This window comes from Chenopodium quinoa, unplaced genomic scaffold, assembly GCF_001683475.1.
Source record: "Chenopodium quinoa cultivar QQ74 unplaced genomic scaffold, ASM168347v1, whole genome shotgun sequence".
Lineage (NCBI taxonomy): Eukaryota > Viridiplantae > Streptophyta > Magnoliopsida > Caryophyllales > Amaranthaceae > Chenopodium > Chenopodium quinoa.
The window spans coordinates 584,810-609,649 of NW_018743518.1; the positions used below are offsets into that span (position 1 = coordinate 584,810).

At 35.6% G+C, this 24,840-nt stretch overlaps 1 protein-coding gene across 1 annotated transcript in view; it reads right to left on the minus strand.

The window, feature by feature from the left end:
* The window catches only part of LOC110739998 (serine/threonine-protein kinase TOR-like), a 30,212-nt gene that overhangs the window by 5,006 nt on the left and 366 nt on the right, over positions 1–24,840 (minus strand). Inside the window, exons 2-45 of the mRNA XM_021920481.1 lie at positions 24,155–24,493; positions 24,010–24,084; positions 21,675–21,847; positions 19,536–19,634; positions 18,951–19,110; positions 18,477–18,620; positions 18,221–18,390; positions 17,562–17,766; positions 17,286–17,477; positions 16,742–16,894; positions 15,406–15,527; positions 15,182–15,281; positions 15,007–15,102; positions 14,257–14,387; positions 13,412–13,514; positions 13,155–13,340; positions 12,910–13,002; positions 12,769–12,804; positions 11,246–11,344; positions 11,043–11,141; positions 10,799–10,961; positions 10,557–10,681; positions 10,408–10,460; positions 9,496–9,619; positions 9,195–9,380; positions 8,687–8,839; positions 8,454–8,606; positions 7,309–7,380; positions 7,053–7,187; positions 6,899–6,960; positions 6,718–6,815; positions 5,909–6,018; positions 5,562–5,735; positions 5,394–5,459; positions 4,470–4,538; positions 4,280–4,390; positions 3,785–3,925; positions 3,451–3,579; positions 3,201–3,366; positions 2,900–3,114; positions 1,756–1,962; positions 887–1,000; positions 598–801; positions 314–394 (exon numbers count right to left, since the gene is read on the minus strand). Coding sequence (XP_021776173.1) covers positions 314–394; positions 598–801; positions 887–1,000; positions 1,756–1,962; positions 2,900–3,114; positions 3,201–3,366; positions 3,451–3,579; positions 3,785–3,925; positions 4,280–4,390; positions 4,470–4,538; positions 5,394–5,459; positions 5,562–5,735; positions 5,909–6,018; positions 6,718–6,815; positions 6,899–6,960; positions 7,053–7,187; positions 7,309–7,380; positions 8,454–8,606; positions 8,687–8,839; positions 9,195–9,380; positions 9,496–9,619; positions 10,408–10,460; positions 10,557–10,681; positions 10,799–10,961; positions 11,043–11,141; positions 11,246–11,344; positions 12,769–12,804; positions 12,910–13,002; positions 13,155–13,340; positions 13,412–13,514; positions 14,257–14,387; positions 15,007–15,102; positions 15,182–15,281; positions 15,406–15,527; positions 16,742–16,894; positions 17,286–17,477; positions 17,562–17,766; positions 18,221–18,390; positions 18,477–18,620; positions 18,951–19,110; positions 19,536–19,634; positions 21,675–21,847; positions 24,010–24,084; positions 24,155–24,493 — 5,886 coding nt within the window. The remainder of the gene's footprint in view (positions 1–313; positions 395–597; positions 802–886; positions 1,001–1,755; positions 1,963–2,899; positions 3,115–3,200; positions 3,367–3,450; positions 3,580–3,784; positions 3,926–4,279; positions 4,391–4,469; positions 4,539–5,393; positions 5,460–5,561; positions 5,736–5,908; positions 6,019–6,717; positions 6,816–6,898; positions 6,961–7,052; positions 7,188–7,308; positions 7,381–8,453; positions 8,607–8,686; positions 8,840–9,194; positions 9,381–9,495; positions 9,620–10,407; positions 10,461–10,556; positions 10,682–10,798; positions 10,962–11,042; positions 11,142–11,245; positions 11,345–12,768; positions 12,805–12,909; positions 13,003–13,154; positions 13,341–13,411; positions 13,515–14,256; positions 14,388–15,006; positions 15,103–15,181; positions 15,282–15,405; positions 15,528–16,741; positions 16,895–17,285; positions 17,478–17,561; positions 17,767–18,220; positions 18,391–18,476; positions 18,621–18,950; positions 19,111–19,535; positions 19,635–21,674; positions 21,848–24,009; positions 24,085–24,154; positions 24,494–24,840) is intronic.

Sequence of the window (24,840 nt, forward strand, 5' to 3'; positions counted from 1 at the left end):
GAAAATAGTTTTTTATTCATATAAAAATTATTTATAAGGAAATTAACTATCAAGTTTGCCGAATACTCTCTTTATCCTGATTTGGTTTGGTGGTGATTCAAGATTCAAATTGAAATAATTCAGATGCCCTAACCAATTAGCAAATTCTGGGACACTTAAGACAACCTTTAGAGCACTTGAAGCAGGGAAGTAACTCTTCCTGAGTCAAAAGAACATGCCCAAATAGTAGGCACTAAAGAAAAATAGAATTAGCAAGTTTGAGATAAAATGTCGACTTCTTGAATGAAAAAGCAAGGCTTGCTCTCTAGTATACCTGAGTAAGTTCTGCATCTTTCCCAGTTCTCTTGTATCTCATGCAGCATTCATAAGCTTGAAGCAAGTCCTGGCGGTATGTCTGGAGTGCAAAAAATTGAATTATCTTGCTTGTATACAAAGATGTTTATGTCACGTACATTGCACAAAACAGTAGTTTTTTTACTTTAGGAATTTCTCACTTTGAAATCTAGAAGTCAAGTGAAATTATAATGAAGAAGATAAACTGACAAATTGCTTGAACTAAAAAGATTGTGTTGATGCAATTTATGAAGAAAAGACCACCTGAATGAAGGTCATCTCGTTAATGGTGGTGTTACTCCTCATGGCACCTTCCTCCAACATCTCATGCAATGGTTCAAGGACCTTTAACATTCCCTCTATATTGTGTTCACCAAAATAGAGACGACTAGCTTCTTCCAATCCTTCATGCCACATTTCATGCCATAATATTGCCACCCTAATTAGCTCCTTTGATACTAGTTGGGCCTGTACACATAGAATCAAATTATATATAGCTAAATTACAAAAATACTAACTGAAAAATTAAACATAATACCATTTCCATATTTACCTCATCAACAAGTGCACTGCTATGTTGACGTACTTTGTCAACTACTTTTTGAGCAGCAGCTCTACGTAGGTCACTTATTGATTTGCATGCCACAAGAAGAGGATACATAAGAGCCTGTGCAAAAATTATAAAAATGAACAATGGCACACATAGATAAGAAATTAACAAGCACAAGAAGAGAAATGGGACCAGAACTAGAAGATGATATTTAAGTGTTTGCCAGCATAGCCGTACACCAAGAAAACCACTTTCTCTAACAAAATCTGTGCCAAGACTGGATAGTCTATGAAATCTTGTAGAACAATTCTATGAGCTACTTTTTTTAGTTGCAACACTTACTTTTTTTTAGTTGCAACACTTACATTAACAACTTTAGCCATCAACAACTATCACTATCTATTAGACTAATCCAATATATTTTACATTATAAATAAACATATTATGGTCAAAGTTAATACATGGATAGCGTAAAAGCGAATGGTGCAGCTAATAAACGGAGGTAGTAAAGTTAGAGACATAAGATTAAGTAATTTAAGGTAAGCCCAAATCACTTGTAAATTGGTTCAGAGCACTATATCACAAGGTATATAAATCTCTAGCAAACAAAGAAAAGTAAAAACTTAAATCATTCACACACCGACACCAAGAACCCTCTAAAAATGCTTAGCTAGTTCTTACAGTTCTTATAATCAATTATACGCATCTCTCTCTTTAAAATGTTTAGCAAGTCCTTAAAAAAACATGAAGGCTTTTTTATCCTTATCAGGCCACTACATGTACTTAACAGCTCCAGTAATACGTATCTTTCAACAATTTTGTTATAATCATAGCACAGGCAGTTATCATTATGAATTATAATAAAGGTGAACCTGAGGATGGTTTTGTCCAATCCGCACTAAAAGAGATTGTATGAGTTCTCTAACAGCATGATTGTTAGAATGTATCCGGGCAATAATTTGAGGTAAAACAACCAGCCAGGTGTCTATGCTGACAAGTTGAAATCCCCTTTGAAGAGCCATTTGAACCTCAGCAGTTGCCCCATGATTGAACCACAGAGTGAGAAGACGGAGTATGTCCTGTACAGGAAAGGAAGTTTGGTCATGTGTCTCATAAAGTCAATTCATACAAAGAAAACTCTGGATACGGAAGGACAAACAAAAACTTAGACTGCAGAATGTGAAATGCCACATAGCATTGACAAAGGTCATTAAGTAATAATGAAAGGAGAGTTAAGGAAGAAAAGGTTCATTCACCCAAAGCAGGACCATGTAGCTTATAAGTTACCAAATTTGAATAACACAAGAGACAATAGATACTTTAGAAAACACGATAAACAGAAAATAAAAATTTACACTTGCTAATAATATACACTAAAGTGGGGATTTTACAGAAATATTTATCCTCCATAATATTGCCATTTTTTATTATTAAACTACCCCCTTTCTTTTTTGTTATAATCACTTACTATTCTAGCTAAAAACCTTTGACCATCTATTGCTACTTATAATCGTTTCAATGTGTGATATCCACATATAAAATTTTCATAATATACTATACGCAATTTAAGATATGATTGGTCAAACATGTGCGTTGGAGACCGCACAAAATGCAAGTGAGTTGAACAAAAGGAAGGAGTATTTCCCAAAAAGCATTTATGACAATACTCTCCTATGAAAATAAAAAAAATAAAAAAAAAGTTAAAATATTTTTTCCTCCACTACCGCATCTCATTAATTAAATGCACCAACTTGTATTTATTATAACCGTATTGCTCCTTATTGTATTTTTAATTTCCTAAGCTGGATTGGCTAAGCAGGATTAAAAAAAATAGCAATTGATGACCAATATATATTGAGTAAAAGCATTAGGGTATTAAATAGTATAACAATAAACCAAAATGTGTAATTCACCAAACGTTGACGTATTAAGGCACCGAACCTCAAAATCTCAACTTCTTTAAGGGCATTACAGACAGATACAAGGCTCAAGCAGTACTTTGGCATTAGAATTTACCTGCAAACTGTCATCAACATCTTTAGAATTTGCGGCACATGCTATAGAGTGGAAGTATCCAGTGACAGCTGCAACAACAAACTGCCCTACTGTACTTGCATAACCTCTAAGAGTATAATGTGACATCACGGCTGTATTAAATAAAGCCCAAGAGTGCCAAGCTTTCCCCCAATTAGGCGCACACTGCGTAGCTTTTCCTAATGAACCAATTATGTCTGCAAACGATAGTAGATTAAATCATCACAAAAAAAGTTCTACAAATGTATCAGCTATCCACAAAATATCCATAAAAAATGGCTACCTTGAATGGATTCGTCATCAAGTATTGGAGTGAGTTCGCGTTGCCAAGTGCCAAGTTTGAGATATACACGGGCAACAAGAGGAGTGGCTGGTGTAGAAGCATTTATCAATGATGTTTGAGAGGTGGGTAGAATACTTGACACACTAGAAAGTTCGTTGGCCAAACCCTGCATACATTTAGATGTGTGGGTTAATTTACAGCCACAGCTTGTTTTCTAGTCAGCTTGGACTATAATGAGATCTCATGGTACCTGCAACCTTGCAAATGCATCCCGTCGCTTGTGTTCCTCCCCAAGTGACCACAAATATTTCAAGTACGCAAGCATCACTTGAGGGGGTCCACGGTAATGTACATTTCTCGGAGATGTTTCAGGGTCATACTAGACAATTGTGAGACAGCAAAAACCATTAATAATATCTTAAGTTTATAAAATGACAAAATTTGATCGTATAAGTTACTGCAGATTTATAAATGAAATGTATGCACATCATTTTTAAATGTTGTACAAGTATAATTATACTTGTCATTGAGATAACTGAGAATTTTCAAATATTGTAATGGATATTACATGAAAGCACTGCTACCTGAAGAAGTTTAATTAATGTGGATTTGGCTTGATTGATCCGTCCACTTTTTCGGCAGAGAGAAGAAAATTTCAACCATGTTTCGGTGTCTTCGGATGGAGGTAGAACAAGTGCTCTTACTACCAATAGATGTTGCCAAACCTACAGATCCAAGTATACAGAAGTTAAAAACATACTTTCAAATTCCAAACACAACAATAAATCTTAGATATTGTCAATAGGTACTTTCTCAGTCAACTAGAACAGAACTATAACAACAATACTCTACGCAACCAAAACTAAATTGGAAGAACAGGAAAGGCATTGTGACATGTATTTTTGGAAAAATGCTGGCAGATTTTTGATGAGTCATTATTGGTACTATGGAATAAGCTCATTAAACAGCTTAATTGAGCTAATTGGACTAGCAAGCTCTCTGCCAAACCCTAGAGTTTTTTAGGTAGGTGGAACAGACTGCTATACTTGCTGCAAAAGAGTGTAAAACAACAGATAAACCTCAATATTACGCTTCACTCCATGTATGCGTTGAGTCCACATATTCCGTATAAGTGTACGGCGCCCCTCTGCGACTGGATTACCAACAGGTAAAGTACAATAATCAATCACCTGGCCAATAGGAATTTGATAACAATGATTAGAAAATGATAAAATAAACCTCTAAATTTGAATAGGATTGCTCAATTACCTCCTCTAGTTCTGACAATTGTTGAACACGGACCATATTGCTGTATGCGCGCTCATAACTCTCGAGAACCTATAAATAAGAGTTTTGGTTATATTGGGAACATACTAAACAAGTAGGAGGTTCATGCTTTCTACTGAGTACCTGTGTCGGACTCTTCATTTTACCTCAAGTACCTGTGTCGGACCCTCGACACTCATGGATATGACACTTGGACACTTCATTTTAGTTACAAAAGCATAATTAAAGATATTAACCGTTCAAGTTATGCTAGGCAACACAAAAAACAGAGGAAGTAGTATCCTAAACATTGGTAGCCAACATAGACCTCCTCTTTTTACTTATTGCATGCCAAGCAACCAAGCCTGGGCAGTGAGCATATTATAATTCAACATCCACAACAGGAATGTAAACTAATGCATCCATCCCACAATAGAAATCTTGTACCCAAAGGGGCCTATTCATCCAAATGCCAGAAAGTCACCCCAAATCACATTAAATGAAAGCTGACTTTTATGTGATTTGGCTCACATTTATGCAGATGGGAGTAACTTATATTGGATGTGGTCAACTAAGTTCTATTGCATAAAACTCGTTAACTACAAGTTTTCTGCAAATCAGAAATCATCCTTTACTTTGGATTCAGAACCTAGGCTTTGTGGTTCAAATTGACCTTTTCTGGTGTCTACTAATTTCCAATCATTACCTTCCCTGTATTTTTTCACTCCATTAGTTACTCCTAGCAATTTCCAGAACTTCAACCTTAAGGGCTTGTATATCTTATATCTACATATTGCCTGGTAGACATTCAGCGTAAGATAGACCATATTTTTTCTAGCATCAAAACAAGATATGGGTAGCTTTGTGAATTCATTTTGCTTGGTAAGGCATTGTTATAAGGAAAGCAATTCCTGAATTAGACATTACCAGAGCTGCCAGCTCTGTGGCCAAGCACTTTCTTGCCCTCTCAACATATTCTCGAGCTTCATCATACTGAAAAGGAAGGAAATGGATATCGTGTCAAGAAAAAAAAAAAAAAGCAAATATTAAATAAATTCATTTGATACAACAAAATAAAAAAGATGAAAAACCCACCTTTCCACGCCGAACAAACAGAACAGCCCGAAAGAATGTACCGTTACTGCTTCCATCACCAGTAGCAGATGTATTTCCCAAAACACGAAATTTTGTTTCATCGCCATCGTCAAGGCTTTTAACATATTCTTCCATTTGATTCCACTCCCCCATGTTCCAAGCTGCACTGGCAGCCTGGAAAAGTAACCTCGGTTAAGATAAAAAGGAAATATAGTGCACCAAAGCAGCATTAAAAATTCCTCTCTTTAACGCGTATGAGCTCAAAAATAAATTTCAAAAAATTTCTGTAGGAAAATAAGGCAAGACATTGATCCAACGAATTCAGAAAAAGAACTAAATAAACTAACCATTGGTGCCATTTCCAATCTAGCCGCTTGCTCAGCTGGAGTCCAATAATCCTTACACAGAGTGTGAAGCTCTTCCCAACGGGCAAGTGCTGCAAGGCACCTCATTCTCCCTGCAAAAACCAAAAGAATTAGAGATTTAACTTTCTAATCAATGCATTAATAATGCAGGAGGGCCCTGTGTGAAAGTTAGGCAAGTGACAGGTAGGATTAATTATTGAATTACATCAGAAGTCTGAGACTCTCAACATGGCACAAATACTAATACCAAATTCACATGAATCACATTGACATACATTAGATGTTCAGGCCTCTTTGGTTTGCAGGAAGTGGAGGGCAAAAAACACTATAGATACTAATATCAAAGAGATTGGCTGATGCCTTACTGTCAGAAAATGACGAGAATGCATGGTATGTTACGTACGTTATTTTCAGATTATGAAGAGAACCCATAACATGGTATATACTTTTAAAATAACAAGGATAATAGATATTAGCTGTATACAAGCCGAACTAGAAATTAGTCTGTTAAAGCGTAAGAGACACAAGCAGAGCAAGAGGTAGTCATTATAAACCAAGCTGGCTCTCATACATATATTCAAAAATGTGGGGAGAAAGGTAAAGCAATGCTGAAATAAGAGAAAGCAGTAAACCAATTTGATACAACAAATCAAAAATAAGATGTTGAATAACCTAATTCATCCCCCACTAGCAAAAAGAAACAAAAATAATTCTGGAAAGTGGAAACCAACTGAAAAACCTAAACCTAAGATTAACTGCAGATACTGATAGGGTTCAATAAGATCTTATACCTAATGTAGCTTCCTGTAAAGCATGAGGATTTGTTGCTTGAGCTGCTTTTGCTGTGTAAGCCTTCAAAGCATCATCCCAGCGTTGTAACTTCTCATACCTAAATTAGCAAACACGAAAAATTGAATCATGCAAAGACAAAGCAACTAGCAGAAGGGATTTTAAAGGTCAGTTAATCCTTACCATGACTCCTTCAACTGAACATCTAAATGCTGTTGTGCATAGGTCAAAATTCCTACAGCAGCCTACACATGAGACAATAATCAACAAACAGCAAAACAAACAATACAATGTGGATTTAACTGAAAAACAAAAAATATCAGAGAATCTTCACAACCTCATGCTGATGCAACTGATTATTAATATGTATAAGTGCTTCAACGACAGCAACCGGATTTGCGTCCATGTTTCTAGAACGGGGACCTTCAAACTCCATTTCCTTGTAGTGTAATGCCTTGGCGAATGCTCTACACTGATAGTTTATTGAAAGAAGTGACCAAGTTATTTGAATATCCATCTCCAATCATCTTCAGTCACAGGATGCTGAAGAAATGAACAAACAGGACAATAATGAAACAAAGATAAAACCGTACCTTCTCAGCAAGAGCTCCAAGGAGACGTATATCAATAGGTAGAGGTTTCTCGTCATGTTCCATGAACTCTGCCTAAAAAGACCAGATGACAAAAATATCGAAGACATTATAATTGGATTTCATCAAAACATACAATTAAGAGACCTCTCTACCATACAGATATAGGAGTTTAAAGTTTAAACTCATTTAACTAATTTATATTTAAACTAGTCAATGGAATAGATAGAAAATGATGACATGCTTGAATTAATTATGATAACAATAGATGAAAGAAATATCTGTATACAAAACAGAAAGAACATTATTAACCGGAGCATAAGCTTTGTGTCCTCTAGTTTATCTATGCTAAAAAGTATACTTAAACATCTAACAATAGGGGATAGAGCAGACGCTGAAATAGCTATGACAGCAATTTCACTTGATGAGCCGCGGCATATCAATTCCTAAGAATGAGGTCTTAGTCTACTACTGGGGAAGTTATTGTGTTTATTTCCTGCACTCAAACCACTTAAAAATAATACAAGTATAAAATAATTTTTATACCCAGTATAACAGAGTGTTTGTCCAAGCAGGTTATACAATCAATATAAGTAAAAGATAGTCAGGATGATTAAGTTTGAATGGTGTAGTGTATGGAAAGATAATTAACAAGTATTTTAAATTAGTTACAAGTTATAAATTTGGTGAAAAATATAAAAAGGAAGATGGAACAGTAAGCCCAGGCAAAATTTATTTAAGTGAAAAAATTATTAAGAGTACATGTATTCGCAATTTACACTACTCCCACTATACTCCCCCACCCAGACCCTTCCCTATATTGTCCCACAGACTTAGCCACCAAGCTTCTAATCTGGAAATTTTCAGTAAGTGCAACAGCTTTGGAATAGGCTCTAACTTACCCCTTTGCATTTCATAGTGGAATGGAAGGGAAGATGAGAAAGTAGGGGGAAAGAGGAAACCAAAGTCGGAAAAGCGGGGTAGGCAGCAATGGAGAATAATGAACACAGACGGTAACAATGAATGCAAAAATACCAACATGCATGATGCATCACAAGAAGTCAAAATGACAAAATGAATGGCAAAGCATAGGCATTACAAAACCCCACGATTGAACTAAAAACACACAATAGAACCTGATTGAATACCAGATTAAGAAGAGTTGCCAGAATCTCAGGGGGTATATTTGGTGAAGAAAATGCTGTCTCCAATTGTCGAACCAACTGCTTTTGACTTGTCTCATTAAGTTGAGCCCAACAACTGACAAAACCAGCAGCAAATAGTTCTCTCCCTACAAAAGGCTGGAGATCCCTGGGATTAAAATAGAAAAGCATAATAGAAGTGTCAAAGTGAGGTAGCTTTATATGTGAATAAGTAGTACCTGTAACTGTGCAAGCCTAGCACAAGTTCTTAAAGCTGGAGAAGGAGATTCTCTAAGTAGTTCAATACTAAAATGCCTCATCCATTCAGCCCAATCTTCTTTGGTACTACGTTGAGAAGCCTCCCCAGCAGTACGTAAACGTCCATCATTGACCTGATTAAGTTGATATTTACACAAGACACCGTTAGCTACAGGGTGTTGGTCTCTTAATTGTGTGTGCATTTCAGCGTAGTGTGCTATTTTTTAAATAAAAACATAAATGAATTTGTGTGGAGTGCCCCTCTTCCTGAAAAGCAGAATCCAGCTATTGGCAATTTGGCATGTCTTTTGAGTCAGGACTATGTGGTTACAAGAGACTAACACAGCGTCTGACATAGTAGTCTCAAAATGATAATAATCTTCTTCAAATATATGTTAATTTATATAGCAAATTGTTTAGTGGACAAGTAACAAGGAATCACTGTTTGCAAATAGGTGACTAAGTTTCAAAAGCTAAAGAAGAAAGCACCTGATGGCTTTTGACATCTCGGAGCATGTCACATCCATCACTATAAGGATCATATTCTGCATCATTCAGAGGGTCACTTATAACTTCTACAGGAAGGCGTCGGCTTAATCTTTGAGCAGCCGTACTTCCAGAAATTAGAGGTTCTCGTCGCCGAAAGCGCCCTTCTATCTCTTCAAATTCCTTGTGCTGGAAAAGTCAAATATCATAGACCAGATGTGAGAAGAAAGGAAAAGGCCATCATATATCAATCACAAACAAAGAAAGAAAGAAAGAACTTTAAACCAGGACAAAGATGAAGTACCCGCAACCTATGCTTCAGCAAAAGCTTATGAATGGATGGGATGAAAATAGCAAAGTCCTCACCAAGGGCATGCGCAAGACAACAAAGTGCATCAACAGCATCCTTCCGGAGCTCGTCATTCTTCCTGAAAGTGTGAAGCGTAACTGGGCAAGGCTTAAAAATTGTAAAATTTTATGAGCTGAATAAATCACTTAAAATTTTAGACCTCCCAATTTAAACATGACAGATGTTATATTAAGAGATAGCATACCACCCATGTAGTTTAATCAAACCACCAAATAATGTCCTTCAGGCTCAACTTTGATTTACAAAGCAAAACCTGCAAGCTAAAGACTGCTTCCCCTTCCTAAGCTTGAGGTGATTAAAGAAATACAAAGTCATGATTGTTTTGTCATCCATGCCAAAACACCACTATATGAACCTTAACTCCTTAATATAAGCAAGCATGGTGAACTGAACTTTAGAAGGGTACTCTATCGAAGTTTCACAAAAGTGACTCAGGATGCTCTGCAACTGTTAAAATAGGATATCACAACCCCCACGTAAACAAGAATTTTTCTGGAAGCAAATCCAACCTCTCCAACCCAACCTTGCCTTAAGGCTTCTTGACAACTCCAATCGAGTTACGGACAGACAGGAAAGTTTATTCTATTTACAAAATTACTGCTAGCACACACTATGTGCACTCTGTGTGAGTGCGTGTATGTGTGTGGGTGTGAGAAGAGAGTGAGAGAGAGAGTCCATTTTGGCAGTTTATAAACATGGCATTCTGGGAATTACCATGATATTACATGCTGACAGGCTGACATATAGTTTAGTATTTTCTATGCATTCTCCCATTCCATCTATTCCCTCAAGTTTAGGACGAAGTATCATCATAAAACTGATAAGAAATTCAGATGAGAAACTAACCCATCCAAAACAAGCTTCAAGTGATGAACAAGAGACGATATATGGCCAGCGACCTGAAAAAAGGGAATATAAGTCAAAGCACAGGTGTTAAATAGGACCTAAAAGCAGAAGAATTAATACATGATAGAATTATAATCAGAGATAACAACCTGCACCCTAGGAATTAATCTAGTAAGAGTTTTGATTGATGCACGTCTTATCTCCACTGAAGCATCCACTTTGAAAAGACGGATGAGTGCCGGAAGAAGCAGATGCATATGTTCATCTAATGTTCCTGTATCCAAAAAAAAAAAAAAAATCATAGCATCAGCACAAATAACAAAGTTTCTGAAGAATGTCTTACACATCAATACTGCCACAAAGCATGAACTCTAATAAATATTTCTCACACCTCCAAAAACTTCAAGAGTGTGGAGAATATCTGGAACATAAGTATAATCATTGCACTTTTCTGCATCACTGAGAACTTGTATGCAGCGTGGAAGAATAACAGGAAGATATGTCCTAAATTCATCGTTTAGTGCCACACAGAGTTGTTCTACCAAATGCAAAACCTGGGAATGGTAAGGGTGCATAATGTTACAAGAGAACAAGTTGTTACACAATTAGGAAAAGAAAAAGGATGCAAAGCTTACAGGCAAACCACGCACAGAACGGTTGACTGCTGGCAAAGAAAAGGAAGACCATAGCTCAGCAATTAGAGCAAGCAGGTCTACAAGATATTTACGGATATGCTGCATAGGAGAACTTATTTTGTTATAGCATGCACTCCAACAGATCATGTGAGTACAAGCTCAAAAATTGCACGTCATGAACTAAGAAAGAAAAGCCTCATCACCTGACGCACAATAGATACCAATGTTCCAAATTTCCATGTAATAAAGTCCTTCAAGTTATCATCACAAGCTCGAACGATTTGGAAAAGGTCCGGCAAAACCTACATTGCAATACAGATGAATTGGGAAAAGAACCAGACTTACATAATCCTTATCAGTAGCACAGCTTAACACCATTGACAATTGGACTATACGTAAATAGATAGAGTTAGATAAAGCATAGATGGATCAGAAATTCTAAAGATAAAAAGCCACAGTGAATTGATGTTTTTATATTTCCCTGTAATTTAATCTTGGTGTCCAGGAGTATAGCATAAACAAAATACGTATCCCATATTTAGCAAGCTAATAGAGCATATATCCTAAAATTTTTGAAACAATTGAACTGGAATTTAAATCTACAAGGTTTCCAGAAACCAGGAACTTATCTGTGCCAACATAAAGCAGTTCGGTAACTGTTGTAAATAAAAATTACGTTCACTGTTTTAGAATTTTAGAGACAAGTTGAAGCAAAGTTCATATAATGTGCACGAAACACAAAAGGAAGAGGCGTGCAAATCGATTTGGTTAACCATATTTGAATGCTAAGGCTTGTTTGGCATTGTTTTTTGTTTTCTTTTTTTTTAAAAACCAAAAACAAGAAAAAGGTGTTTCCACTATTCTATTGCCAGCTTTCAAAATTATCATGATTTTAATAAGTTTGACTACTTTTTGATTCATTATAAAACATATATCATATAATTTTAAAAACCAAAAACAGAAAACCACAACAATACCAAACGAACTAATTAAACGGATGTCAGTTAAACACTAAACAAAACAATCTTAAAATGAATAATTTCAAATTTATATATTAATATGGTTGATTCAGGTACACAGAATAAAAAATAAAAAAATAAAAAAAAAACCCACCCGGATTTATAATTATTATTATTTTTTAAAAATTTAACCTACTGAAGACCAAAATATTTGGTTCAGTTAGACACTATACTAGTTTTGATTTGACGATTTTTGGTTTTGATATAGGATTTCCTTTTTTTTTTCACAGCCCTATTAAACTATAGGATACACACCGGCGGGCACTGTTACTCATATTTTATATAGTAACTGTATTTAGAAGTTGTTCTGCATTGTAAAGGTATTTCTCACACTATTTTTATTTTATTTTTTTTATTATTATTTATCAAAGGTATGATTGAAGACACATAGACCAACCGAAACATTATAATATTCATTTGACCATCCATGCAACCACATATTCTAAGTACTCACTATTAATTATATCCACCTTCAATAAACCCTTTTTTTTTTTTTTTTTTTTTTTTTTGCTTAAGCCATTTCTTACAATCTAATGTATTCCCTTGCCATTGAGCCCACTAATATCTATATTTTTTGAGAATTTGAGGTATATTAAGATGATTGGAACTTTCTCTTCTAAATTAAGAAAAAAAAGTTAATATAAGCACATAAACTCTGCCAAAAGGAAACAATAAATTTGAGTACTGGATGAGAAAAAGAAACTGACCTTTTGCAAGTATGGCACGCAGCCAAGTCCCATAGACTGACCTCATTAAAGAAGAAACTTCAATTAGGGATTTAATATAATTCAAAATCATCATTATATACAACACAAAAACAAAAGTATCAAACTAAAATAACATATTACCTTAAATATGAACATGAGGGATCCAACCACTTTTTGGTGATAGCTAGAAAGTGAAGGATCCCTAAGAACACGCATGAGGGAATTTATTGCAACCTGCAATCATAGTTACAGCCAAAAATTGTGTTACTTATAGAATAAGAGTAGGAAGATATTATGTATATTTTTCCTTCTCGTGAAACAGAAAATAAATGACGGTTCAATATGCTTTATGATTCTATGAAGGCTGGTCATGATGAAACTAGTACCGTTGAGTAATAGTCCTCAGAAGATGTCGTAAAAGATGGCCAAAGGTCCATAGGGAGATCATCCATGGATCGAATGTGCTGACCAGTTTCTGTGGTTGTGTTGGTAACTTCTGTATGGGCCCCAGGCAAGTTCGGTTGGTTCCTCTTATGAACATAGGGATCCAATGCGCCCATGATACCAAGAACCTGGAATGGACGTCAGTAAGTTGGCGGCAATCAATACTAGAGGCCTAGCAGTCTATCAACAATAAACATACCTTCAACACTTCTCGTCTTGTTGACCACGCCAAGTCACCATTGAGCAACTTCAGGAGTAATCCAAGCAGCTGAGGGTAATCATTGTAAGGAGTTATGACATACCTGCCAAGAGTACTTATAAGATCCAAAGCATGTAGTACACTATTCACTAATCTATATTGGCATTATAAGTATTAACTGCTAAATCACAAAGTACTAGGATATATCAGTTTTCACATTACCTATATAAATCACAGAGAATAATACAAGATAGCCTCAGCACATAATGAAGATCATAGCCCAACTTATCTAAATGGATGATGCATCTAGTGATTTCTAGTTTTGCAAAATGTTAGAAAAATTCTACACATACATCAAGCAGCAATACTGCTATATATTAATAAATTGATTTTACACGATAGCTGAAGGTCATTCATTCTTAATCCAAGTTGCATTCTCACTAAAAAGGCAACAAGTGCATTGGCTTTCAAATCTCAACCACTTTAAACACAATAAGATAGAGTCTTCAAATAAGATTGAGAAAATCAATAATTTTTTGTACAGAAAAGTTAGTAGGAGACGCAAAATGTTCACATGTTCCAAATCTTTAAATTAGAACCCATAAGCCTTATTTGCACCTTTCAAATGAGATGGTATGGAAGAAAATCCAACAGCGATTTCCTGTATCATTTTTTTAGAAGAGGTCAGACATTTATATATCCTCCTCTCAACTAGGGTGAGAGTGAGAACCCTAATGGCCTATACAATGCTATGTTCAACTAAAAAATTCCGCTGCTCTAGCAAGTCTACCAGAAAATCATAATACGTGATAATACGTTGATTAGAAAGTAAATTAGATACTAACCCAGTGCTCTGTACTACTTGTCCAAGGGTCGCAACAGCAACTTCTCGTTTTGTGACAGCTGCCCCATCCACTAAAGCATCTACTATTAGTGGCATTAGTTCAGAAATATATTGTCTCATGGCAAAGCCACCCTACAGCCAAAAAAATCATTCAAGAAAATAAGTAAATAACTATACGGCGTTGCTGTCACAACATTAATGCCTGCAAAGCTTTTCTAATAGACCATTGAGACAAAGGTTTGATTTATCATGCCAAAAATAAGAAATGAATTGGAAGAAAATCTATACATCTATTGAAATATAGTCCACTGAATTCAAGTTTTCCCTCCCAAACCCACCTTATTTACAGCCTAAAACTAATACCATTTATTCCCCATTTAAATCACCTAAACCTTACCTTTGAACATATGAGTTTATAATTAATGCTCCTTGGGTGAGTTAAACCGCCAACGTAATAGAAATTAGAAATTGACACTTACAAGTTACAACATAACCAGAAGAAACACTAGGGAAGGTTCTGACACCACAAACGCCTCAAAAAAGGAAAATTAAAAGAAAAATGACAAGGAATAATAAAAAGAAATCAAGAGGCAAAACAAACAGCTCTGCCCTCAATAACTTACTTCTTCGCTTAAATTACACTTCCAATCACTGTCAGCTACTTATCCGCAAACATTTATTGATAAACTTGCACTTACGTACCTTAATAAACCTTATTATATAATAACATAATAAGATAAAAACAGCTCACCACTCTAGCCAGATCTCCAACAGTTACCAAAACGCCAGTGATAATGCCACTATTAGCAGTCAATGCCGATCCCTCGCGGAGTTTTGCCACTAAAGCCTGAAATTCAACACAGAATGAACTTCAATAAATCGATTTTTACAAACCATACATAGCATGAAAGAAACTTCTATGCCACCTTATGTATGGGAGCAATATATGGGAGTATTAAACGTTCACAACTGCGAATTAAGCACCCCAATGATTTAGCACTTTCTTCTCTGCATTTGCTGTCCACACTGCAAAAAAATGTAACATCAGTTGGTTATGCTCAAAAAGGCTTCATTCCTCCAACCAAAAGCACATGCAAAATATAGCATTTATGTATAAGCTGTGTCTGTTAGATATGGCCTTTATCATCACCTTTGCTCTAGATATGTTAGCAGCTGTATGAGATAACGACGTAGAGCTGGGAGAACATATGCAGGATTCTTTTCAGACAGTCGGCCAGCAACTGAGATTGCATATTCGCGAACTTGAAAATCCTGCAAGCAAACGATAAGCACATGAAAACAATAATGAAGTATACCATATGAAAAGTAGAAACACATCACAAGCAAACAGGGATGATAAAATAAATATCCAGATATCTAGAAGCCAGACCATTATTACTTAATTTGCTAACACCACCACCACCCCCCCCCCCCGCGCCCCTCCTATAAACCATAGCCCGCAACGTGTGAACTGGTACATGGTACGGTGGTAAACCTTTAAAATAGTTTAACAAAACTAGGTAGCAAATTGTGCTCCTGTACATGTTCTGCATACGAAAGTGGAAAACTATACCACAAGTCAGATTAGGTTATACTACAAAAAAACAATTAATTATGGTATAAGATCCCATGGGGGGCTAAGTGAAGAGGAGCAAAGGCTGGAAGATGAAGTACCTTCACAGCTTCACCCAAGTTTCAATAACAGATATTTTTGGGAAAAATTAATATGGGGTGCAAGTGCAACACAGGAGATTGGTTGGTAAGCGAAATAAAGCTCTTCCAGGAGTTCAGCACATAAAGTACAAAAGAGCATATAGACCATTCTCCGGAAATTATTTAATACAGGTTAATTAAGTGACCCGGCCACTTTTACCAAGTAGAAGAGGCAGGATAAAAAAGCAAATAACCTTACCAATCAGCTCAATACATAGTCAGGAACTTGTAGAAAGACTCATATGACCTAGAGGGCCTTGAAAAATTAATCAAGTAAACAGAACTGTATAAGGGAGCACTGAGAAACATCTACAAGGAAGCATTCCAATCCTATAGGTCCTACACCCACCCCATTCCCCAAACAATATTTCCCAAGAATTACCAAAAAGAACAGATAGCTATAGAGAATATCAGTGTTACGGTGTTACCAAAAACCCCATATAGCCCGTAACTCCGTAAGGCCTTGAGTAGTCAATCTTAGTAGTTTAAACTTTAAATGTAAAAGAAATTATTAGCAAACTAAATGCAATTACAACAATGAAAGATGAATGAAGTGTTTAACGGGCATTGATAAGGATTTCATACATCTGTTGAATTGCACTACAAGAATTTAAACATATACCCAGTGAAAATTTTTAAAAAAATTATCAGACGTAATGTATGACACCAAATGATTACAATTGAAAAACTAACACAGAATAGCTGACAGCCTGACAATGCAGAATCATAACAAACTCCAAAAATCTCATAAGTCATAACTGTTCAAATGTTACCTCATCATTTAGAGCAGCAAAGATAGCACTTAAACAATCAGCTTGAGCCAAATATTCATCAAAACCTCCATCTTCATGCAAGGATTGGAAAATTGAAAGCCTAACACTAACATCAGCATCAGCAACAGCAGCTATTAGCAGCTTTTCCACAATCTGCAGGACAAAAAACAAATGTTTACCAATCAGTTAGTATATTTTACTGTTACTCCCATTCATAAATAAACTTTTACATATCTATATATGGATATCCCCAAGAATGAGAAAACACAAACAAAACTATGCGGTCATCAAAAGAGAAAAATTTTGAGAAATTATCACGCAAGCCCCACAAATAAACCTTTTTTAGTCCAAGAACCAAATCTCTGGAATTAAGCTAGAGAGCAGACAGCTTTAGCTAGCCTCCACATACTATTTGACACCCTGAATAAGTCAATAAGCTAAGCAAAGAGAACAAACACTGAACACTCAGCTAATTACTGTCTTTGTGTTTCTCAACCTCAAATTTTCTGTCATATGCAATTAACTATAATTTGACAGTAAATACCTCCTCAATGAGACGTCTTCTTTTTCCTCCAGTTCGGCTAGATCGAGCAGGAGCGTACTGAGTAGATGTTACAGAAATAGAATTCGCTACTAATCTGCAACAGCATAATGCAGCATCTTTCCTAGTGACTGCATCCTCATCTTCCAAGTAAGAGGTAACAGATTCCCTTGCAAACTCTAGAAGATCATGGCCCTGGTATATAAACAAGAATCAAACATTAGCATATGGACAAAGAAAACTAGTCCATGCTTAATTAGGAGATGACAGGGTACAAACCTTGAAGTTAAAATGTGCAAGAGTCTGCAAAGCAAGTTGCACGAGAACAGGGCCAGAGACATCTGAAATCAGCAAAGGCGTATTTACCACATTTCCTCGGCCTATCGTAACAGCTGGCTTCACCTGAGCATGATGAGACCTCGAAAGAGCATTGGAAATGCATTCCAGCAATCGGCTTTGAATTGTTGTAAGCAACGAAGGAATACTGAGGCATTACAAAAACAGATAAATTATAACCAAGACACAAATTTGACAGGCATGCAAGGCAATCAAGTAATTCACTTATTATAGGTGGCTACAGGCTGGGCCAGGCTGCGCTCACTTGATGGGCCGGCTCATAGCTCGATTAATCTATGCCATAGGCCAGTTTTAGCCCCAGCTGAACTAAAACCAGATCAGATCCAGGGCAGGCCGGTAAAGTTAGCCAGTTTCATTATATAAAACAAATGAGAGCCAGTCAAATCAACCAGGCAGGGCCTGACCAATCCAGTCAGGTAAGATTAACACTCCTCTTTTCATTACCCAACCGCTTTCACTATCATTCTGGATCAGATAGAATTCTGGACCAACCCAAATAGAAACAGGCCAAGCAGGTTAGCTGGGCCTCTTCCAGCCTGTTAGTCACCTCTACCTTAAGCAATGAAAATCTTAAAACAAACCTAATGGCGATTTGCTCAAGTGCTTCTACAAGCTGGCATGAAAGACCAGCAGAGAACATTGCATCTAAGAGGCCACGAATGTGAGGCTCCATATCTGGCCCCATTGCTTTTGCGATGCAGCCAACACAAGCCAAAGCCTCCAAAGAAGGTCTACCCCTACGAGGAGCAATCTAGGAGAAGAAAACCAATTTGAATTTAGTGGCAATGTCATGATGTAACAACAAATAAAAGTTGAAAAATAAATTTTGCAACACACAGCATCACGCAAATGAGACATTATTGTCGGCAAATAGTGAACAAGTTCCCCATCCAAGGCACCAGCCATCTCCCCAAGAGCAATGAAACCACTAGCCCGCTCAGCAGGTATCTTCAGAACAGCAAGAATATGATCCATGCATATCTGTCCAAAAAGAATGATTAATAATGATCAGGGAAGCTACTACAAACAAGTACACAAATCAAAATATTACTACCTCAGTTTTTTTTTTCAGTTGACATGTTTTGACTTTAGCACTATTCACACACTTCCCTTTTTATTTATACGTAATGAAAATATAGTCATGTGGGATCTTGTTAGATTCGTCACGATATATATTTTCAAACTAACTTTTTATAATTTCTGCTTATCGGTAATTAAAGATATTAATGGTTGAATTTGTGTATTGGCAAATGTGACTAAAACGTGTCAACAAAAAGAAACGTAGGAAGTATAACAATTCGAGTCACTAACCGTCAAATAATTAGTCACAAAACGATCACGTAGGAAATGAGCAATGCGAGGAAGCAATGAAGTTATGCTAAGGCGAACAAGCCGATCACGATGCTCCAGATATCTTAGAACAATATCTGCAACTTCTCTATACCTAGACATCATAAATTCACCTGTATTCCTGTACAAAAGAAAATCAGAAAATCACAACCTGCAAGATGCAATCATGAAGAAGAAAACTTACCAAGCTCATTAAAAAGTGTCAAGCATGTCACAATGTCATATACTTTAAATATTTTACGAGCAAAATAGGATAGACTTTATGCCCTAATTTTTTCAAGCAAAGTCAGATAAGTATTACAAAATTATATTTATTAAAAGAAGAGAAGCAGAGACACAAATTATCAAGCCCACGGGCTATGAAGTTGTTTATTCAAAAAAAAAAAAAAAAAAAAAACGAAGTGAAAATAGGTGCAGCCGTAAAAAAGGCACTTGGCGTATGACTCCAAGAACTATACAACATCCTCAAAAAGTAGAGCTTGGATTCCTGAATCAAAGAAGCTGTCAAATACAGTTAGCAATGTTTGCTTTGGCCATCTAACCAACCTCAAAAGCTCCCCAACAGCAAGTAAGGAACCATGAATGCTATGAACTGGAGCGTTTTTTCCTAGCCCCTCTTGAGTAGCCTCAAACATACAGTAGTACCTACATTATGGCACAAATTATGTCAGCCTCAAATAATAAACTCAAGGTGAAAAAATGATATAAAAAGACAAAATAGATGTATAATTATTATTGTGACATATTTTACTATTTTTTATTTTTTATATAGAGAAAGCCACAAGGGAAAATGATGTAGGCGTGATTTGATATAGAACCACCCTCCAAAGAAATTAAATAACTAGGCTAGTTGGCATCCATCTTAATATAAATTGAACATGACGGATATTTAACTCCCAAACTCAATAACTACATTGCCAGACACCATCCAAATAACAAAATTGAACATGACGGATACTTAAAGAGGCTATTGAGCATGAGCAATGCCCTAATTGTAATTTTTTTTTTTTGGGGGGGGGGGGGGGGATGTATAGAAAGCCACAAGAGCAAAGTGATGCAAATGAGATTTGATCCAATATCACCTATTAATAGTTTTATCAACTAGGCTATGAAAAGTTTAACCAACTAGGCTATGAAGTTGTTTATCCAAAACCACCCCTTAAGAATTGGCATCCACCTTAATATTGGAAATGATGGATTTTGATAAAAGATAGCCATTCATTTTATACATACAAACTCCATCATTACAGTACCCCAAACAATCCAAATTAGTGTTTTACACCTAAAAAAGGTTACTGAGAGAAAGAGCAATGCCCAGTAGAGTGTACTTAAAAAAAATATAAAATATCAAAGCAATTATGTTGTACTCCTTCAAATACTGCATATTGTTTAGCAATGCAGCTCATTCATAAGTTTAAAAATCACAAAAACTCATGTTGCACACATTCAATAGCTAGAGTTGTGAAAAACCCCAACAGTCTAATATATAAAATAATTTTAAAAAAAAAAAAAAAAACAAAAAAAAACAAAAAACAAAAAAAACCCTATAAGCATATCATCTATACTATATTAATATGAGTATTCTGGTATTATTTAAAATTCAAATATACTCTAAATTTGGGCCAGTAAAAAGGATTTATACTGAAAATCTGGGAGGGCTGTAGCAAAAACCACCACGCCTTCATACTCATATCATATACTTTTCTCGGTCCACATATAATCTTCCTTTATTCCTTTTTAGGATGTCCAAAAATAATCTTCATGTCATTTAAAATATAAAATTTTCATACTCGAACCATGTGAAGTGGACCACTCCACTAATTCTCTCTCTCTCACACTCTCACCTCCCCCCCCCCCCACACCCTACTAAATTCCTTTACACACGCACCAAAGCCTAACAGAGAGATTTTTTAGAGTATGATTCAATCCACAAAACTTGTGCACATTTAACATGTTTTCAATTCTTTAGGGTAATTCTAAGGCCACTCCCCTTTTTCTTCCATATTTTTGTTTCTTCCACCCTCATTTACTAGAAAGCAAGGGAGTGTGACGCAACACATCACACATAGCTAGGGTTTGTGTTTGATCAACTTCAGTTGACACAACACACTTGTAACATAGAAGCTCATCACTTCTTAAATAACGAATAATAAAACTAAAATCACTTTGAATTTGTCTGAGTCATTAGCATAAAACACAAGAATTGATGTAATCAATAAGTATTATGCATTTTCATTGATATTCAAAAGTGTCAGCAAACAAACACCCTAAAGATGACAAAGCATCGTACTCTCTTTGTTTATAAATAGTTGCATCATTTTGACTTATACACTATTCACACACTCCACTTTAAAACAAAACTTAATCATGTAATATCTTGTTAGATAGTCTGAAGACTCTCAACATATACTTTCAAAGTATCAACTTTATATAATTTTTACTTAGTAATAATTAAGAATAAAAAAGTTGAACTTCTGCATTGGCTAGCGTAAAGATAGAATGTTGCAATTATTTCTAAACGGAGGAGGTAGTAATTATGACGTTATGTGATATTAAGAATATAAAAAATGAGCTCAACATTCCACCAAATATACTTTTATCATACAGAGGCTCTACAACAAGAATAGCTGCAACTTCCAGTATGTACAGAGGAATATTGCGGTTCCTGAACATATGTAAACTAACCATTGAACACGCCAACGTGTCTCACGTTTCTCAATGACACGAAGACAAGCACGTAATGCTTCCACAGCACGCTCTCGTACATCTAATGAAGGGTCTCTTAAGGCAACCCAAATGGCGTCCACAAATTCTGGAACGTGGACATTGAACACAGTTGAAGCGTTCTCAGCCATTTCCTGGACAAATGGAACAAAAGATAATAATGTAAATTTTAGAAAAGCACATTGGAAAAAAAAAAAAAAAAAAAAAATCAGCTTCCTTAGGTTCATCAACAATATAAACCACCACACTAAAGTCCCTGAAGAATCATAAAACTTCACACATGCTTCAAATTCAGCCATCAATGTAGATAAATACTAATCAAACATACAAAAGTGTCATCATCTACAATATCAGGGATATTACAAAACAAACTAAGACTACTTTTTCCTGCAGTTGATCATTGAAACTAAATATGTATCTCTCAACTACTAGAGGGCTAATCAAGGGTAAATTATGGGGAGATAAATTTACAATGGTTTAGAATAAGCTAACTTTTACATAGGTTAGTGTTTTCTTGCATTTGGTATGAAGGTGCTGAATGTAGCACTCAAAGAAAATGTTTGATTCAAACTACAGGGAATCTTTCTCAATTCTCTCTCATTGTTTTGTAAGAAATTTAAGGAGCTAACTTGTATATATATTAAATGCAATGATAATATAATATGATGAAACAATTAATTTTTATAAATGGGCTACATTCTCGTATATTTGATAACTTTGTAAAAGGCTTGTCAAACAGACAGAAATCGGGATCTGCAGCACATACAACTTTGTATTGCAGATTTGCAGACAACATAATCCAATAAAGATTCAAGATTCTCAGAAAATCAAATCTAAAATTTTGCAAAAAATATTCAAGAATAAAATAAAACCAAATCAAGATGAACGATGATAAACAATGAACCCAATAGTTGTCACCACTCACCAATCACCATGAAAGGAAGACAGTGTGAGTAAAATGAAAGAAGATATGAAAGGGGCTTTAACTTTTTCTAGTCCAAAAAACTAGGGGGATCAAGATAATGCATTAACCTTAAATTGGGGAAAAATGTTAGGGCCCAAATAAACATTCTCAACCCAAACATAGATCAAAAGCCTAAATATATCACTTCCTTATGTTGCACAACTAAAACACCCTTTCCAACATCACTTTATTTCCATGTTCAATACCCAACCCAGTCTGGCTTAAAAATAATGAAATATGACTATTTGTTGGCTAACAATGATTCTGATAAAGGTATTCACTGTTTTAAATGTGTGGATGAGTGTCACGACGAGCATGGTCTCAACATCCAGTCCATTCATACGATGAATGTAGAAATTATGACCAAGTGGTTGTTGAGGTCTAATCAACATGAGGCATTTAATGCAAGGATTAACCCCTAAAAGCTTACTTTCAAATAACACCATACAGAAACAAAAGCATTGGAATACTCTATTGTCTAGAAAAAAAGACTTCAATCACCAGCCAGAAATTAAAGCTTTAGAAAATCATCTCTATCGAGATGGTTTAGCACCATAACTTTTGCAACCTTGCAATAAAAATAAATCCCTTGATCTTTTTGATATTTGGCAGTCATAAGCTCTTCTTAAAGCCTTTATTCTTGCATGGGCAAGTGTCAAAAAAAAAAAAATAATAATAATAATAATAATAAATAATTAAAAAAAAATAAAAAAAAAAGAGAAAAGATCCTAATCAATTATGTCCTTAAAAGCACGACTTTATTAAAGCATCAGCCGTTGCAGAATGTGACTCACAGGAGAAAGGGTATATTCATAGTTATTTACACCTATCCTTGGACGTTTTCTCTTTGAAACTTTCCCCCTATATCCCAATTTAGTGTGCTCACTTATCATGGCACATAGTTTAGGAGATAAAATGGTGGTTGGTCATCAAATGTTATTTCAATCAAAAATTAATGTGTTGGGAAGTAGTGGATTAGGGTTAAGGACTGAAGTATACAACAAAAAAAAAAACAGAGCATTGTAAATTGTAGAAATTGGCAAACTAATAAGAAGTAGTTCACATATATAACAAAACAATAAGTGTGTTAATATACAAGCAAAACTCTACTAAACAAACAAAATAGACCAACAGAAACTCTAAGAGGAGCATCTATAGGCAAAACAATATAAACAAAATGACGGCATTATAGATTTTAGAGACATTTCCTGCCATGCTTACAAACTTTCAAACTAATTAGAGACAAAACATAAGTAAGAAGCAGCGAGTAGTAAAAAAAAAATCAGCAAATTGTCTCACCAAAAATGCAAGAGTCAAGAAGAATCAACTTACTTTCAAGATTAAAACTGCAGCAAGAAGACGGTACTCAACTCGCTCTCCACGTAGCCAATCCAATGCGTTTCTTATCTATAAAAACAGCACCTATAAGCTCCTGGATTTCCAAGGTATCAAACAAACAATAAAGAATTGTCCATACCTGGTGTTCCACTTCATCAGCAGTCATGGCCCCACCAGCCCGAGCTAGGTGTCCAAGCACTCTACTAGCAAGGACTAATATTTCACGTTCACGCTTCAACTCAAAAACAGTTCGAATATAATTAGAGAATTTCGAAACCCTGGAAGCACTCTCTCCCAGCGGCAAATCTATTAGCTCATTAATAGCTCTTAAAGCTCCCAAATTTTCAGCAACATCACCACTTTCAAGTAAACTAGATATTCGATCATAGAGCTGATCCATGAAGCGCGAAAATGCTTCTCCATTGAGATCATGTGCTGCTTCTTCAATGTGTCTCCTCAAAGCAGACGAAGCACCCTCCTACATAAAGCCATGATTTCCACGTTTCAAAATTCGATTACATTCCGGTTTCGTTTCCATAGACATCCCTAAGAAAGCTAATTATGCTAAACTTACGCGAATTATAGCATTGCCACACCAAAAACAATCCAGAATCAACAATTTACACATGAATAATCCACTGCCAATCATTTTATTGAGCTCCTACTCCCAAATTTAACCTTAATTCACGAGCTTTCCAATTCAAAAAACAACAAAAACCTACTTACAATCACCTAATTTCTCTCAACACCAAGCTCACTTACAATCACTAATTCACACTATTCATAATCCAAAAAATTCAGAAAAAAAAATCGAGGAAAAAGAAA